The sequence below is a fragment of the Balearica regulorum genome, chromosome 3 (assembly GCF_011004875.1).
Source record: "Balearica regulorum gibbericeps isolate bBalReg1 chromosome 3, bBalReg1.pri, whole genome shotgun sequence".
In the NCBI taxonomy this organism is placed as follows: Eukaryota; Metazoa; Chordata; class Aves; order Gruiformes; family Gruidae; genus Balearica; species Balearica regulorum.
The window spans coordinates 122,519,007-122,534,974 of NC_046186.1; the positions used below are offsets into that span (position 1 = coordinate 122,519,007).

The 15,968-nt window shown below is 50.9% G+C and overlaps 1 protein-coding gene across 6 annotated transcripts in view; it reads left to right on the forward strand.

Annotated features, from left to right (window-relative positions):
* Positions 1 to 15,968, forward strand: part of LOC104642538 (BCL11 transcription factor A) — a 147,574-nt gene that overhangs the window by 73,002 nt on the left and 58,604 nt on the right. For 3 of the 6 annotated variants that reach the window (XM_075749862.1, XM_075749868.1, XM_075749865.1), the window contains exons 1-2: positions 375 to 930; positions 6,929 to 7,258. In XM_075749862.1, the coding sequence (XP_075605977.1) occupies positions 876 to 930; positions 6,929 to 7,258 (385 nt within the window). In that variant the 5' untranslated portion in view covers positions 375 to 875. Of the gene's footprint in view, positions 1 to 374; positions 931 to 6,928; positions 7,259 to 15,968 lie in introns of those variants that run through there. The other 3 variants (XM_075749867.1, XM_075749864.1, XM_075749866.1) reach the window with 3 other exon arrangements.

Here is a 15,968-nt window from a genome sequence, read left to right on the forward strand (position 1 = left end):
TCCGGTCCTACCTGGCTTCCCCCAGCTCTCCCACCTCCTCGGCACATCCCGAGGCTAGCCTGCCCCGCAGCCCTCTCTGCCCGTCTTTAGCTTCATTGATGTATTTGCTTTTCCAGCGGGGGTGTGCGTGCGTGTGCTGCCGCTGCCTGCCTGCCTGCCTGCTTGCTTTCTCCCTCTCTCTTTCCTCCCTTCTTTCTCCGCGTGTGCGTGTTTAATCCCCCCCTCTCGCCCCTCTCCCGGCTCGCCTCCTGCACCCGCTCCTCCGCGGCCACTTGCGGCTCCGGCCGCCGCCCCCTCCGCCCCCGGCCCCCCGGCTCCATTCGGCAGCGTGCGCCGGGCGGCCGGTGCACCCCCTCCCGCCGCGCCCCCTCCCCTCTCCCCCCTGCGATCACTGTCCATTGGCTTGTCCTGCTCTCTTTTTCATGTCCAGCCCCTGATGAGTGTCCATTGGTGTTGCCTTCGCCTTCCCTCCTCCCCTCTCCCCGGCTTGCCCTGCCCATGTTTTGTATGTCTCTGTCCATCCAGGCTCCTGACGTTCAAGTTCGCAGGGACGTCACGTCCGCACTTGAACTTGCAGCTCAGGGGGGCTTTTGCCATTTTTTTCATCTCTCTCTCTCTCTCCTTCTCTCTCTCCCTCTCTCTCCCTCTCCCTCTCTCTCTCTTTTTTTTTTTCCTTGCACAAAAAAAAAAAAAAAAAGCCATGACTGCTATCCCACAATTCATCTTCCCTGCGCCATCTTTGTATTATTTCTAATTTATTTTGGATGTCAAAAGACATTGATGAAGATATTTTCTCTGGAGTCTCCTTCCTCTCTAACCCGTCTCTCCCGATGTGAACCGAGCGACTCACAAGCCACCGAAGCCACCAACCCACCATGTCGCGCCGCAAGCAAGGCAAACCCCAGCACTTAAGCAAACGGGAATTTTCACGTAAGTAACCCGGAGAGCAATTTATTTAATTTCCCCTTCACGGATTTAATTTTTAATTTGAGCGAGAGCAGAGGGGTAAAAAAAAAAAAAAAAAAAAAAGTGAGAGCGAGTGAGCGAGTCGGGGGAAAAAAACGAACTCAACGCCGGCTCGGGATTATCAGCATTCCGGTTAATTTCTCCCTCTCTAATTTAATCACCTTGATCACTTTTCTTCTCTTTCTGCCTTTGCCCCCCGCCGGCCAGCGCGCACTCCCTCTGCCCCCGCTCCGCTCCCTTCTCCTCTCGCCTCCCGCTTTCCCCGCTCTTTGGCGGTAAGAGCGGCAGCTCTCGCCCCGGCGCCGGGAGAGGCGGCGAGCCGCCCCGCGCGGGCTAGGTGCGGGGCTGCCGGCCAGCAGAACCGGCCGAAAGTGGAAAGAAATTCCGGCGGGAGCGACGGGCTGGACGCCGGACACCTTGGCCGGCCGGGCGGGAGCTGCGGGCGAGCGGAGCGGTGAGAAAGTCCGGCGGCCGGAGCCCCTCCGCTACCGGCGGGCTCGCCCCTTCGCCTCGCCCGCCCCGCGGCACCCCTCTCGGGGCGGGGGGGGGGTGGGGGGGTGGGTGGGGGGGGGGGGATGGGGGGGAGAAGCCGAGCCGGGCCGCCTCCCTTTTGTTTCCGCCGCGGGGTGCGGGGTGGCCGTCCCGCCGACCCCCCGCTCCCCGCCGCCCCGGGCCGGCGCCGTGCGGGGCTCCGCCGCCCCGACCTCGCCCCGCGTCCGCCCCGCCGCCGCTCCGGCTCGGGCTGGGGCGGGGGGGGGGCGGCACCGGGCGGCGAGGGAGCCGGAGCCGAGCCGAGCCGAGCCGCGCCGGGAAGGGATTCCCTCCTCGCCCTCGCTTCGCGTTCTCCCTCTCGCTTACTATTTTTTGGAAGATTTTCAAAAAAAAAAAAAAAAAGTGGAAGTGGATTTTGATTGGGAAAAATCTCGTGTCTGAATGTTTACAAGCACCGCGTGTGCGGGGAGCCTCCTGCCAACAAACACAGGCGAGAGCGAGCCCGGGCTGAGCGCACACACACACACACACGCACACACACGCACACGCACACACACACGCTCGCACACACTCGCACCCTCACACCCGCGAACGGCCCTTTCTCGCCGCCGCATTTCAACCCCAAACCAAACCCGCTCTCCCCGGGAGAGAAAAAAACAAACCCCGAGCCCCACCACACCGTTCGCAACAAAAAAACTCTCCGGCTGCCTCCCTCCAGCCGCCACCACACACACCAGGGCTAGATGCAAGATAAGCGGGAGCGCTCTTTGCACAACAAAAGGCAACTCGAGCTGGAAAGGTTTGGGGCGAGGGGGGTGGGAAGGAAGGGAGAAAAAAAATAAATCCCCTTTTCCTCGGGGTGACTTGGGGGGGAAGGGGAAGTGCTGCATGTTTCTCCTCGCTCCTTTCCCCCCCCCCCCTTCTTTTCTTTTTCTTTCTTTCTTTCTCTTTCTCCCATTACTCTCGGCGGGTTTTGTTCCCTCCCAGGGATGGCAGAAAACCCAGGGCGATTTCTTCCTGCCAGAGATCCCCGGCTCCCTCTTCCCTTCAAAAAAAAAAAAAAAAAAAAAAAAAGGCCAAAAAAAAAAAACCAAAAAAAAAAAGCGCAAAAACCCCAACAACTTTACGCTGCGTTTTCTCTCCCCCACGGCTGCACAGACATTTCCAGGCGGGTTCGCACATGGAGCCCCTGAGCGGAACGCTGGCTCTTTGCAGGCAGCCGCTCCGCTGCGGGCAGGGCAAGGCCGGCGAGCCCCGCTCTGCCCAAAGTTTTCCCGAAATCCCCGAGGGGGGGGTGTGTGTGGGGGTGGGGGTGTGGGTCGGGGGCTCAGGCCCTCGCCCCCTCCCCCGTCGTTTTCTCCCTCTTTCCCCGCCACTTCTCGGGGCTTTTGTTGTTGTTGTTGTTGTTGTTGTTGTTTGAATTGCCCGGCGCTGTGTTGGGGTAGGAGTTGCAACATCACTGGCACGTTTATGGGGGTGCGACCCCCCCCCCCCTCTCCCGAAATGGGGTACGAGGGGGTCCCTTCCCTGCGCAGGGATGCCCGGTCGGCCCCGGGGGTGGGGACCACGGCGGGGCCGGAGGAGGGGGCTCCGATTCGCCCCCGGGGGCAACGGAGACGGGCGGGATCCCCGCGGCTCCTTTCCGCCGAGATACCCGCGGGTCGGCGCGGAGTTTCCGCACGTGTGGGGCGGGAGCGGCGGCTGGGACGGGCCGGGGGGGGGGGGGGGTGTTCCCTCCGGCGAGACTGTCCCGGGGATGGGGAAAGGGGGGGGGGTGGGAGGGCCGGGAGATTGGGGGTGGGGGGGGGTTGCTGTGTGTTTGTGTAGGGGGGAATAGGAGAGGCCGGGCTGGGGGAGCGGAGGGCCGGGGGGATGCCGTGCCGGGGCGGCGGAGGCGGCGGGCGGGCTGCCTGCCCGTTTCGGTCGCTAGGAGGCACAGCGAGATCAAACAACCGGGCAGCCTGGCGAACTTGAACCTGGCCGGCTCCTCCGCTGCCTCCCGGCCGGCGGGAGGGGGAGGGCGCCCAGCTCCCTCCCCTCCATTCCACACACACCCCCCCTACCCCCCCCACACCCCCCTTCTTCTTCTTTGTTCTTAATTTTGCGCGGAGTTTGCTTGCTCCGGGAGGCAGCGGGTGATGCTCGCCTTCCCCCTCCCCGGGTTTCCCCCCCCCCCCCCTCCATAACGTGTTGGCGGTTCCCATTGTACCCCAAAGTCGTGTGTCGTCGACCTCCCCCCAACCTTTGCACCGCACGATCCCAGGACAAACTTGGGATGAAACAGCTCCTCTCCCATCCTTCCCACGGCACGGTGCGGGGAAATGCCCCGGCAGCGCATCCGCGCTGCCGGGGCATTTCCCCGCACCGTGCCGTGGCATCCCCCCCCCCCCCCTCTTCCCCCTCCCCTCCTGCCCCATCACCCCCGGTACCTCCTTTCTCCCGACACTCCAAAAATCCATCCCGCTTTTGCCGGAGAGACTGTGCGGTTGTTTTGGTGATTGGGAACGGGGAAGAAGGGGGGGGGGGAGCAGGAGGGCGAAGGGGGGGGGGGGGAAGCTGAAAAGACATGTTGGTGGAAGGGCAATTTGCATGAAAAATAGAGATGGATGATTAGGGACCCAGGCAGGGAATTTTGATTGCCCCAGAATTAAAAGATGTATCCTGCAAATCGGTGGCAAGACCAGGTGAATTGTATTCTGGCGTTTTCTTTGTAAACCCGTTATTTTATATTTTGTTTTAAAAGTAGCAGTAATAATAAAAACGTATTTTTGCTGGCTCTGCCTCCGTCAGGAGCCAAATGTTTTGCAGTGAACACCGTGCCAGCCGTATTTCATACATTAGTATATAATTCTTGTTAATTAGCAATAATTTACGTTAAGAGCATAGAAAACGTTGAGGTTACAGGTTTTATATCTGTACATTTGATCATCTTGTTATTTTCAAGAACTTTGCCTCCTATAAAATTAATTAGGTGAAATGTGGAGGTGTAATCAGCAACCTCTGAATTACCACTTCATTTCCTGGTTTTGATTGTAAATCAGCCCAGTCGGTACAGACTTTAGCAAAGTCTATTTTTGTTTAGCGCTACTTTTAACTGTCTGGTGTCGAAGCAGCGGGTTACCTTCCCCTGCTAAATAATACTGACAGCGTCAGAAAGAAATCAGGCCGCGGGAAAACATTATAATTGAGTAATGATTATGCAGAGCTCCTCGCTAAGCCAGTTGTAAGGGGAATACGGGTTATTTTGTGTCTTTTGCTGCGGAGAGTTGGTGAGCCAGAAGTTAGATTTGCAAAATACCTTTGTCTGCGGCGTGCAGCGAGCTACTGGTGGAATTAGTCCTGCAATAATTTACTCCCTTGGTCTGAACGCAAAGAACGGCTGGGGAGAAAACCGCCATGCCCAGCAATCCCGCAGAACCACCCTGCTCCTCTCCCGGCTTCCCGAGGAGTGTGAAATGCACGTTGTGTGTCTTATCTTGTCGGTCTGTAAGTTTAGAAGAAAACCCCAGCGATTAAGACGTTGTTTTTATTAATACGAACGTAACCTTCATATTCCTGTGGTTGACCTTACGTTAAATTAGAAGTAGTACTAGAGGCAAGAAATGATGGACTGGATCCCTGTGTCCTAGTTGGAGCTGAGGTTCGGCGAGGTAGTGTGCTCTTTCAATATTATTTTACGCGGCACAACTGGGAGCTACTCCAGATCTTCCTCCTCAATATTCAGCCTAGGTAGGGTTGAAATAAATTTAACCTGAGTTCACTGGATTTTTGCACTTTATCAAAATCAGTTCCAATATCGCGCAGTCAAATTAAAATCTATTTTTTGATTCTCTGTGGCTTTAAGTTCATTAAATGTGAAATTGGCAGCCAGCTAAAGAAGGTCAGGCTGATTAACTGTTTAGGAGTTGTATTCTGTCTCACTGGCGTTACCTGGCAGTGTTTTGAGGTGGGTTGTATTTGTAGTACCCTCTCCTCCTGCTCGCTGCTGTTAGCGTGCGTGTTGTATTGCGCAGGTAGAGGAATACCAACACGCTGCTGGTATTTATTTTTATTTTTTTTTCCCGTCCTCGTGAAAGGCAATAGTGATGGAGACTGCACATAGATTGCCAAGGTATTTCTCGGCAAACTTCACCCAAAAAAAAAAAAAAAAAAAAAAGGCAAACAGAAAAGAGAGCCGCGTCTGCCTTGTTAGAGCATCCACTGACGATTCTGTGAGCAGAAATAGCCTCATGATGAAGCTTTTTGGAGCTCATTCAGAAAATTTGTCAACTTTGACAACATTAGGCAAGGTATTTTGAGTTTAAAGAAGGCACTTCTCACTGTTGCAAGCAAATGTGGCAGTCGCTTGGCCACGCTGATTTTTAGATGCTGAGGGCCACCAGTGCTGACACGTTCAAGGTAATTTAGGCATTCCTTTATTTCAGGATGAAAAAGGGAAAATGACTAATTGCCTCATTTCCTTCAGTACTAAAAAAAATAACCCATCTAGCTAATATCTCTGGGTGGACTTGGTTGTGAATTTGGTATTTATTTGAATCCCGAGGAGCGGCTGAAAAGTGAGAGGTGCCTCCCCCCACCCCGCAGGCATTTCTGCTGCACTCGCTTTTTATCATTTCGGTTTCTGTCATTTATTTATTTATTTGCCTTGTCCCCTCCCTCCCCCACGAATAACTCCCGGCTTCCGAATTTTTAAATTGGAAGCTGCAAGCAGGCCGATAGGGAGAGTGACACAAATACATACATATACGTATGCACGTGCGTTAGAAGGGCTATATGTGCTGCGCGTGTCGGTGCCTGGGTGTGTGCGGCCATGCGGTCTGACTCTCCCTCTCGCTTCTTTTACACACACACACACACGCACACACGCGCGTGCTACCTGCATGGCCTGTGTAGGGAATATGCCGTATCTATATGTTGAGACACCTTTTGTCTGCACCCGCACCCGTGTAGTTCAGGCTTCTGAATTTTAAAAGTAGGTCTGGCTGGTGGAAAATACACACTCGTGTGTGTGAGAGAGCGTGTGCGGTGCTTTTCGCCTTGAATTCATATACATAAATAATACATCCAGCAATAAACCACCGTATTGGCTTCTCTTCACAGTACCACAAGAGTTTTGCAGCATATTCTTTCAGCCTATTCATTTAATTTTACCAGCGAATCGTTCAGTCAAGTCAGAAATTTGTCCTCGTGTAGGAACACAGAGACAGTTGCAGCGCTCGCTCTCCGAGTTCTGCGTGCTACAGCTGCTTCTGCAAAATCTCTTCCCTGTAACTGATGAATTAATCTCCTCGCTGCCGTGCTAATAGTTGTGTTGCATGGGTTTAGCTGGGGGGGGGGGGAGCAGGCAGACGTTGTGAGCAGGGTGTAATATTCATGAAGAGGGGGCTCGGCGCGTTCCTCCCCCCCCCCCCCCTTCCCCGTGCCTTTCCCGAGAGCTCTAATGATTCTCCTTTTGTTTCTCAAACTGCAGCCGAACCTCTTGAAGCCATTCTCACTGATGACGAACCTGAACATGGCACATTGGGAGCTCCGGAAGGGGACCACGACCTCCTCACTTGTGGCCAGTGTCAGATGAACTTCCCGTTGGGGGACATTCTTATTTTTATTGAGCACAAACGGAAACAATGCAATGGCAGTCTCTGCTTAGAGAAGGCTGTGGATAAGCCACCTTCACCCTCACCAAGTGAGCTGAAAAAAGCATCCAATCCTGTGGAGGTTGGCATCCAGGTTACGCCAGAGGATGACGATTGTTTATCAACGTCATCTAGAGGAATTTGCCCTAAACAGGAACATATAGCAGGTAAATTAAAGCAAGGAGAAGTGTTTGCGAGTTTATTTCCGTTTCAGTTGCAACGTAGCATGTTCGCAGTTGTAAACTGCGTGTCTGTCTCTCTGTTCTGCTCGCCGTGACGGCCGACGTGTTAAATACCCTGCCTTCGGTTAGCGGTGAGCGCACGACCGGTAGTTCCTAGTGCCTGCGCAGAGGCAGGATCAACAGGCACGTGCCGTGCCAGCCGGTATTTCTAACGGTATTGTTTGAGGCCGCTCTCGCGATTTGCCTGTATTGTAGTCACCGTCTCCCGGTGTCTCGCCTGCCGTAGCGCTGCAGGAGGAGATTTCAGAGCCTGCCGCGCGATAAAGCGAGGAGCTTTCGAGTCTTTGGCAAAGTCAGGGGTGAAAGAGTTAACCGAGCATCAGCCAGCCTTGGTTGCATATTGGCTGTCAGCGTATGGACTGTAATTAAACGCAGCCCCATGGCAAAGTGACACCACCGACCTTGACTTTAAGATGCCATTTTCGACTGGCCAGGCCAGAGTAGAGAGGGCAGTTGCTGAAGCGCACAGACATGCTTATTCGAAAAGTTTAAGGGCATGTTGGAAATTTCAAAAGGTTGGTTTGACAGGAAAGGCTGCTCTCTGCAGCCTGCCTCCTCAGCCAAATGATAAATGCTTCACTGTGCTCTCTCTTGTCTCTGATGTGGTTTTGACAGATGTATCTTGATTTTGTTTGCGGTTTACACAACCACATGTCAGCCGTACAAATGTCCAAGGCAGAGTTCTGTTTTGTGCAACAAACAATATGAAACGTAATTTTTTTAAAAAAAGGGAAAATAATTCCATTTCTTAGCATGATTTTTTTTTTTTTTTTTAAACTGGAAAGCCATTTGCCGTGCAGATATTTTCACAAACGAGGTTAGAAAAATAAAGCGTACTACACGAAAGAAAAACCCCAGAAGCCCTGGGAGCGTAACAAGGCACGCTCTGCTTTTAAAATCCGGCTAGTAAACAAGAGTACTACCCGTTTGCAAGCGAGCGTTGCAAATCACTTCAAACCTCGCCAATACTACCCGTCGAAAAAGGCGAGACTGCAGCGTATCAGCACCACCAAATGCCTGAACCGGTTTCAAACTGCCGTTCCCAGCGATGTTTGGGATGTGGCATTGCGGGTACCTCTCTTCGGGGAGCCCACAGGACTGCTCGGCGCTGTCAGAGGCGCAGTAGTACATCATCACATGATGCGCCAGAGCTTGTCTTGGGCTAGCTTTGGCCACAAAGTCAAACCATAATAGGGCAGTAGGCTCTGGGAGGTTCAGCGCGATACTCCCGCAGCTTCCCCGGGCCGGTAACTCACACTGGAGAGCTGTAGTTTTGAAGGTTTTGCGGTGGCAGCAATTACGTATCAGCACGTGTGCGTGTCTGTCTGCACACACGTATATATGCAAAGCCACGTGCGTACGCGCGCATACGTTAACGTGAACGAATATACGCTATTTCTTCAGAGTAATAGGTACGACTTTGACTGCATGTATGGCTAAGAGGAAACAGGCGCTCAGCTCCTGCTAAGCTGCATTTTGAGAGAGACTTAAAAACCCCGATAATTCCGCATATTGCACTTCCCAGCCACGGAAGTTGAAGGTGTTGGGTTTTTTTTTTCCCCCCAGAGTGGCAGAGGGCAGTGCCCATTTCCATGTGCTGCCTGCGATCTGACGGAAAACGAGCAGAAGCGTAGGGCATGATTAATGAAGCGGGAGCCTGGCGGAAGGGATTTGTAGTCTTCCGAGCTCTGGAGCCATACTAAATCACCAAATATGGAGGAGCGGCGGTATGATGTAACGCTGTATTTACGTACAGCGCCGCTCTGTTGAAAAGACAAAACACAGTGTCTGTCAAGCAAGAAGTAAACCTGCTCTCCTTGCTGTGGTCCCAAATAGGTCCCTCAGCTGAAGGGACGGCCGCGCCGGGGAGTTCTGCGTGAGGGGAAACTCCTCAGCTGAGGGTTTTGCTCTGCCGCTCGCTCGGCGAGCCAAATCACGCTTTCGCGTGGCGCAGGTGACACGAAGTGAGCAGGGTTTGGCCTCGCGTGATGTCACGGGGCTGTTAAATCAGAAAAGGCTGTGGTTTTAACTGACTTTAAATGGTTCGGTGAGCGGAGGGCGATGGGTAAGGAGTGGTGCACGTCGGTGGGGGCCTGATCCTGTTTGCTCTTACACGTAGGGATCGCCTTCGCTGCGCAGGTGCGCCTGTCTGGGAGCGGGCGCGGGTCCGTGGTGCGAGCCACGAGCACCGCTGTGAGTAGAGACCGAGCTGCAGTTGTCCAGGCATCTCCCACCCCGAGTTTCCCGCACGGTGGTGCCCAGCCGTGCCCGTGGACGCGAGGTCCAAGAGCACAGGTCTTCTCCTGCACCTCCCCGGCCGGGATGGAGCCGAGAGGTGCTGGGGTCCCCTGGTTGTACCCGGTGGTGGGAAACGCAGCCAGGCTGCGGGAGGGGGGAAGGAGCACCAGGAGTTACGGGGTCTTGCGTGGTGCTTCCCCTTCGTGTTTTCATCTCCCCTTTGGCTTGGGTGAGTTCAGCTCCCTCGCATCCCAAAGAAGCGTGGCAATAGCTGGAGTGACCCGGCGCTTGTTTGTGGGGTCCGGCAGTAAAACTACCAGTGAGGGTCTTGGGGTGAGCTGTGGAGTTCAGGTTTCTGCAAGGCCCCAGCGAAGCTCAGGCTCTTCCAATTCTGGTATTTTACGATTTCTGTGCGAGAATGCAAAATGCAAAAAGATACGAGTGTGTAATTACAAAAAAAAAAAAAAAAAAGGGCAGAGGCTGCCTTTAGAAAAATCTACAGGAGTTGAGTGAACTGATTACTTCTGGTACGAGACCAGAAAATATGTATTTAGTAGCAAGGTAAAAATGTCCCCAATTAGCCGTTAGGCTGGAAGAGGTGTTCCAGGTTAGGTGTGGGTACAGAGGTGCTGTAGGGCAGCTCTGGGTGCAGTATGGGCTCCGTCTGCAGTTCTGTAGTCAGTAAGTTGGTGTGTTGCAGTAAAAGATCGTGTTAAGATAAGTAACGGTTAAGGATCAGCTCATCTAAAGACAAGGAAGGAGTCATTCAAATGCAGGGAGAAATGATGTCTGTTTTAACCGTGGATAGGCTGTTCTTTATGCTCACGGTTTTCCAGAGCCAGGGATGATTACAAGAGCTTGTATGTGCGTGTGCAACCTGTGCAGTAGCTGTGAGATCCGTATAGGTGCAGGCGTGCATACCTGGCTCTTCCGTGTGGGTGTCTGCCTGTGCCTGGCGTCGACTTGCTATAAAATTTTGAGTGATGCTGATCCAGCCCTATAGCTGAAATGTCATAAATTTAACTGAAAATTAATAGGATATGTTGTGTGGGTCCAATGAGGCAGCTTTCATCAATATGTATGTCAAAGCCTCACCACCAGATACCGGCAGCCCGTGATTTGCAGTGAGTGCTACGGCAGGGCTTTAGTTATCCGCTCTCATATTTTACAATAGGGGGAAATATTAACTGAAGTATCTAGAGATCAGTGAATGTAAAATTGCTGTTCACTTATTGAAAAGGCTGAAGAAATATTTATCGTCCGCCGGTGTCAGGTTTTAGCGGTTTGTTTGTTGAACGTATAAATCCGAGGGAATTAATGAGAGGTTGGTTTTTTGGGCGAGGAAGGATCTTAAATGTTACTTGGATTCAGTTGGAGGAACACTTTGGAGTGCTGCTGCATATTCCCCTTCCTAATGCCAAGTGTGTATCTGCGGATGCCGTATTTACTGTACGAAGAGGGGAGGAGGAGGGGAGGTCATTTTTACTGCTCGAATCCTTTATTCTCAAGCTGCTTGTGGCATTCAAATAAAATACGTTGCAAAATAAGGCAAGAAAACCCTCTGCCTGCAGTAATCGGGGGAAGGCGGACGTAATTTGATACTAAATTTTGGACCAAGTACATTTGATTATTACAGTTCTCAGGAGGTAATGTCTTTGAGTAGTCACTACACCACAAAAATTTTCTTGGGCTGTTACTAGTAGTTGCCATTATATTTCTGAAGGTTGTAAATTGCGATTCCTTATTATTTTGTTTTGTTCCGGAGACAAAAAAATTATTGACATCTGCATTGAATAGTTAGCATTGCATCTGGATGGTAAGATGGAAGCTTAAAAAAAAACTGGGGGGGGGGGGGGGGAAGGAATATGCAAATATTTTGGAGTCAAATTCTGTCTGCTTTCCTCATACAAAGAAACAGAGAGCCCAAGCTGGGTAAAACAGTTGCAGGCAGGAAAAATAGTGAGGGTGCTACCCGAAGGCTCCCACTCCTGAGATTCGGGGCCCTGCGTACAAGCTGTATTTGTAAATAAGACAGAGAAAGGTTGTGAACCGGCAGCTCGGCTGTTTTGTCAAAGTACAATGTCAGAGAAACTCTTTCTAAGACAAATTGTAAATAGAAGTGTCACGATGATTGCATGATTGAGCTCCAGAAGTGTCTTGCAATTGTTGGCATTGTCAGAAGACTTTTGAAAGCTTAATTAAAGGCGGTGGCCTGTGCGGCTGTGAAATTTACTTCTCGGGGGGGGGGGGGAATGTAAAAAATGTGGGGGATCAAAAAGTTGCTCTAATGCTACTCGCGTAGGGATACAGGGAAGAGTCAATAGTTTCTCAGCTTTCCCTGTTGCCTTTTATAAATAACATTTTTTGAAGCAGCGAACACGTGACACCAATATCATCCTTTGTATGAGGTAAAGATTGTGTTAGTTTTCCTATTCCCTGCTGTTACAGACAGTTAATGTAAAAATGGCTCTTTATTGGAAACACAAATATGAGTTCACTCGAAGCACAGAAGCGGGGTAGAAAGTTTTCCTCTGCCTCGGTGTGTTCCTTCCAGCGGAGCATCAGAGTGTTGCAAGTGCCTTGAATCTTTCTGGTTTTCTGTTTCCTGCAAATCAGATCTTCTGGTTTAGAGGATGAGAAATAGGTTTTGCGTTCTTTCACCTATTGTATGGGACATTTAATTGTGGAGCTCGCCACGGGCTGAAGCATCGCTGCATCCGAAATGCTTGCGGTTGAAGAGGCAGCCAGGCACGCGTTAAAACTTCGTATAGGTCTGAAAAGGTGCGTGTTAGCATCACGTGCCGAAAGCTTTGAAAATAATGCGCGTAGTAAACGGAAGGCCCGTTGCAGCGAGTCCCAACGACGAATGCCGGGTGATGGAAACTGAGGCAGGGAGTAAATTAAACACCTTCTAATTAGCCCGGTGGGAGAAATAAAGTCTTCCCTAAACATTCCCATAATTTGGTAATGCCTCTTTTAAAGAGGAGGAGACCTATTAGCATCACCTTGTTTTGTATATGCAACCCTCAGCCCACGAGCTCTTTCTTATTTCATTCGAATAATAAAGACGATTAAAGAGGCTTGCGAGGCAATGTCAGGCAATGGGAGTTCAGCCTCCAGTTGTTCGCCTGCACGCATCCTCATTACGGAAATTTTTTGGACAAAATTCCCTTCAAGCTTCGGTCTGTTTTTATATCCGATACTACCAGCTTTGTGCGATAAAAGGCGTTTAGCATCAAGCTGGACATGGCCTGGCACGTTGCCACTTGTTTGGGGTGGGTTTTTTGTTGGTTTGGTTTTTTTTGCTGTTTTTTTTTTTAGCTAATCGCTCAGGATCTCTCGTTACCTTTCTCCTTGCTGTGATTTTGTTTGGGTCGTGGTGCTGCCGGTGATGTCGCGAGTCCAAGGAGGTCGTCTCCTCGCCCTGGCAGGCATCTGAACGCAGCTTCCGTCCGGGAGGGCTCTATTTTATGTGTCAGCTTCTGGGATATTGCACAAGTTCATAAAATACGCTGAGCTCATATATTTTAATACATTAAGACCTATATTCATACTGGTAGCATGGCTCTAAAATTAACCATTTAGGAATTTCCCCCCCCCCTCCCTGGGCTAATGAACATATTTTATCTCACTTTGTATGAAGGCAGTAGCTCCAGCCTGCCTCCTGGTAACGTCGGGCACGGCAGGGTTGGGCTCACGATGGTTGATATCAATCAGTACGTGGATTGCTGTGATTTATTACATACTTTTAAACATAACAGGCACAGTAATGGACCCGCAAACCGCCCCAGCGGTTGCATGATCTCTTTTTGCATTTCGTAATGAATTTCCATGAAACACAGTTTGCTCTTTAAGGGCTCCCATCCCGGGTGCGGAGTGCTTTGCCCCGCCGGACACGGACCGGACATCACCTGGGTGCTTAAACGCTTGCAGGAGCTGGGACGGCGTCCGCGGACCGTCACGGACGGGGCAGACCAAGCGCTCACATTATTCAAACTTCCCTGTTTTAACGCCAAACCCATTTTGAAGCCCATAAACATCCTCCCCATCTTCCTCATCAGGTTTAGTATGCAACGCATCCCGCGCGGGGTTCAGCGAGTTTGTTTCCCAACCTTTTATTGGCCAGCTGCACTCGCCGTGCATCTTTAAAATATTTCAACGAGGCTTTTCGCTCTTCTTCCGTGAGGGCTGGTAACTTGGTGGCTGCTCCCCGGCTCATTCTTCATTCGGAGGTGGCGTTGCCTCGGGTTGGCAAGGGAAAGGTTTGCAGTGTGGGGTGTGGTGAGGTCAGCCCCGATCCCAGCAGGGAATTTGTGTTCTTCATTTGCCTTTACAATCGGAGCACAGCTACTGTACCTTGGAGCAGCTCTCAGGTGTGAGCTCAGATGGGCGCATGTAAATGTCCTGTCAGATGCAACACAGGAATATTAATGTTTCCTCACCACCGCGCTACAATAAAGCTGTACACAGCCAGCTTAATATGCAGCCGGGCTGGGGAATTGTATAAAACTTCGATAGCCTAGTGTGAATGACAGCGGTGGAAAAAAATACTCAATACGCCACAGTTTGCGTTCTTGTTTTCCTTTGATCTAAAGCAAAATGAAAACATCCGCTTCTTTCCCTCCTCGTTTTGTATAGGTGTTCTTCCTCTGCAAAATTGGCTAGTGAGTAAGGAAAGAAAACAAAGTATGGGGCACGGCGCAGAATTATTTGAAGCACATTAACGCCAACCTGCTGGGGATGTAATTTTCCCAAGTATTAGCAAACATTTATTTTTTTATACTTGGGATCGTTTGCTTTACTTTTCATTCTGTTTTAGTACCTGGGTTTGGTCAAAACAAAGAAAATAGAGTCAGCACAAAGAGGGGCTGGAGCCCCCTTTGCCCCCCCCCGCCCTGGGCTGCGGGCGCAGAGGTTTCACTTGCGCCTTCTTCTGGGTTGAAATCTTCAGCTCCATCCAAAGGTGTCTGGTTTTTCAGCGCGGGGATGCTAGAGGATTTTTAATAATGTGCTCATTTAACTGAATCAACAGCTGTCAGGAGCGGTTCTAGTAAATCCACAAAATGCACAAAGAAAAATACATACGTTTCCTGAAACAAAACACTTGAAACAAATTGGCTGCCAAAAAAAGCTGCTGAATTCTGGGTTTGCAGACAGTGCACCAAAGTGTTTCTTCGCTCTGCTCTCCCTGGAGACCTCTCCCCGCTTGCCTGCTGCAATTCTGCTGGAACTTCTTACCTGAACAGGTTGCTGTTAACCCCCCCCCCCCCTCCCTGCCCCCCGCTTTCCCCTATTTGACGGGTACGGAGCTCAGCTTGAGCTTAGATTTTTGTGTTTGGCGCTAAATAGCTAAAACACCGAGACTGGAGCAAGAAGCAAAACCCAAATAACCCTATTACCATCACGGAAATGAGGCTAAATATCCCTGCGAAATAACTGTCGAGGAGAAGCGGTGCTTCGACTCTGCCCTTCTCCAGGTAGGCGTTGGCGAGGTGGTGTTGAGGTCTGACGCAGCTTCCCAGGGTGCTGAATTCGCACCGGAGCGGGTGCGCTGGTGCACGGAGACCTGGGGGGCTTTGGTCAGTCCAAACCGAGGACTTTCTGCTTCTATCCCCACCTCTGCTTTGCATAAGTGTTGAACAATTACACCTACAATTTGATCGTAGCTTCAGATAGAAAAACCTCTGCCTAAATAAACAATGGAATTACGGCTGAACAACAAAGGCTTAAAGAAGAGCCCTGCCTTCAGTGGTGTTATTATTGTTGTTGTGGATATTATTATTATTATTATTACTACTACTACTACCACTACTATTACCTTTTTAAAATAAACACATTACAGTTCCTCACACCTTAGGAAGTAAGGAGTTTAATTTTGCATTCATTGCTTAATTGATTTAGCGGGCAGCGAAATATAAAATGCAAAAATAAAAATGTCACAAGCAACCCCCCCCCCCCCAATTCACAGCAATTAATTTGTCGCCCGGCGTTACTTTGCTACAGCATCACAGCTGGGTGGGTTTTTTTTTCGGACATTGCATGAATCACCTGGGCTTTGGTTGCATTTTAGTTACTCAGTTTATTCTTCCCGGAGTAAGAGAATATTATCAGCAAAACTGTGGTGCTTCAGCCAGGGCACCGCAAGCGCGTGGAGCATTTATTGCGTGAGGGTGGCCGGGGGCTCTTCGTCGTGTTTTCTCTCTTATCGATGCCGATTTTCAGATTTAGGAAATAGTTGTTGTGCAAAGAGAAACAGTAGTTGGGGAGCCTTGTGCTCTTCGGGGAGGTAGAACACACTGGGATGCGTTTGGAGAGAGGGAGTGTTACCTCCCGAAAGATTATTTAGAGGCTGTATTATTTTGTAATAAACTATAAACTGTCCTGTGTTACGTTAGAA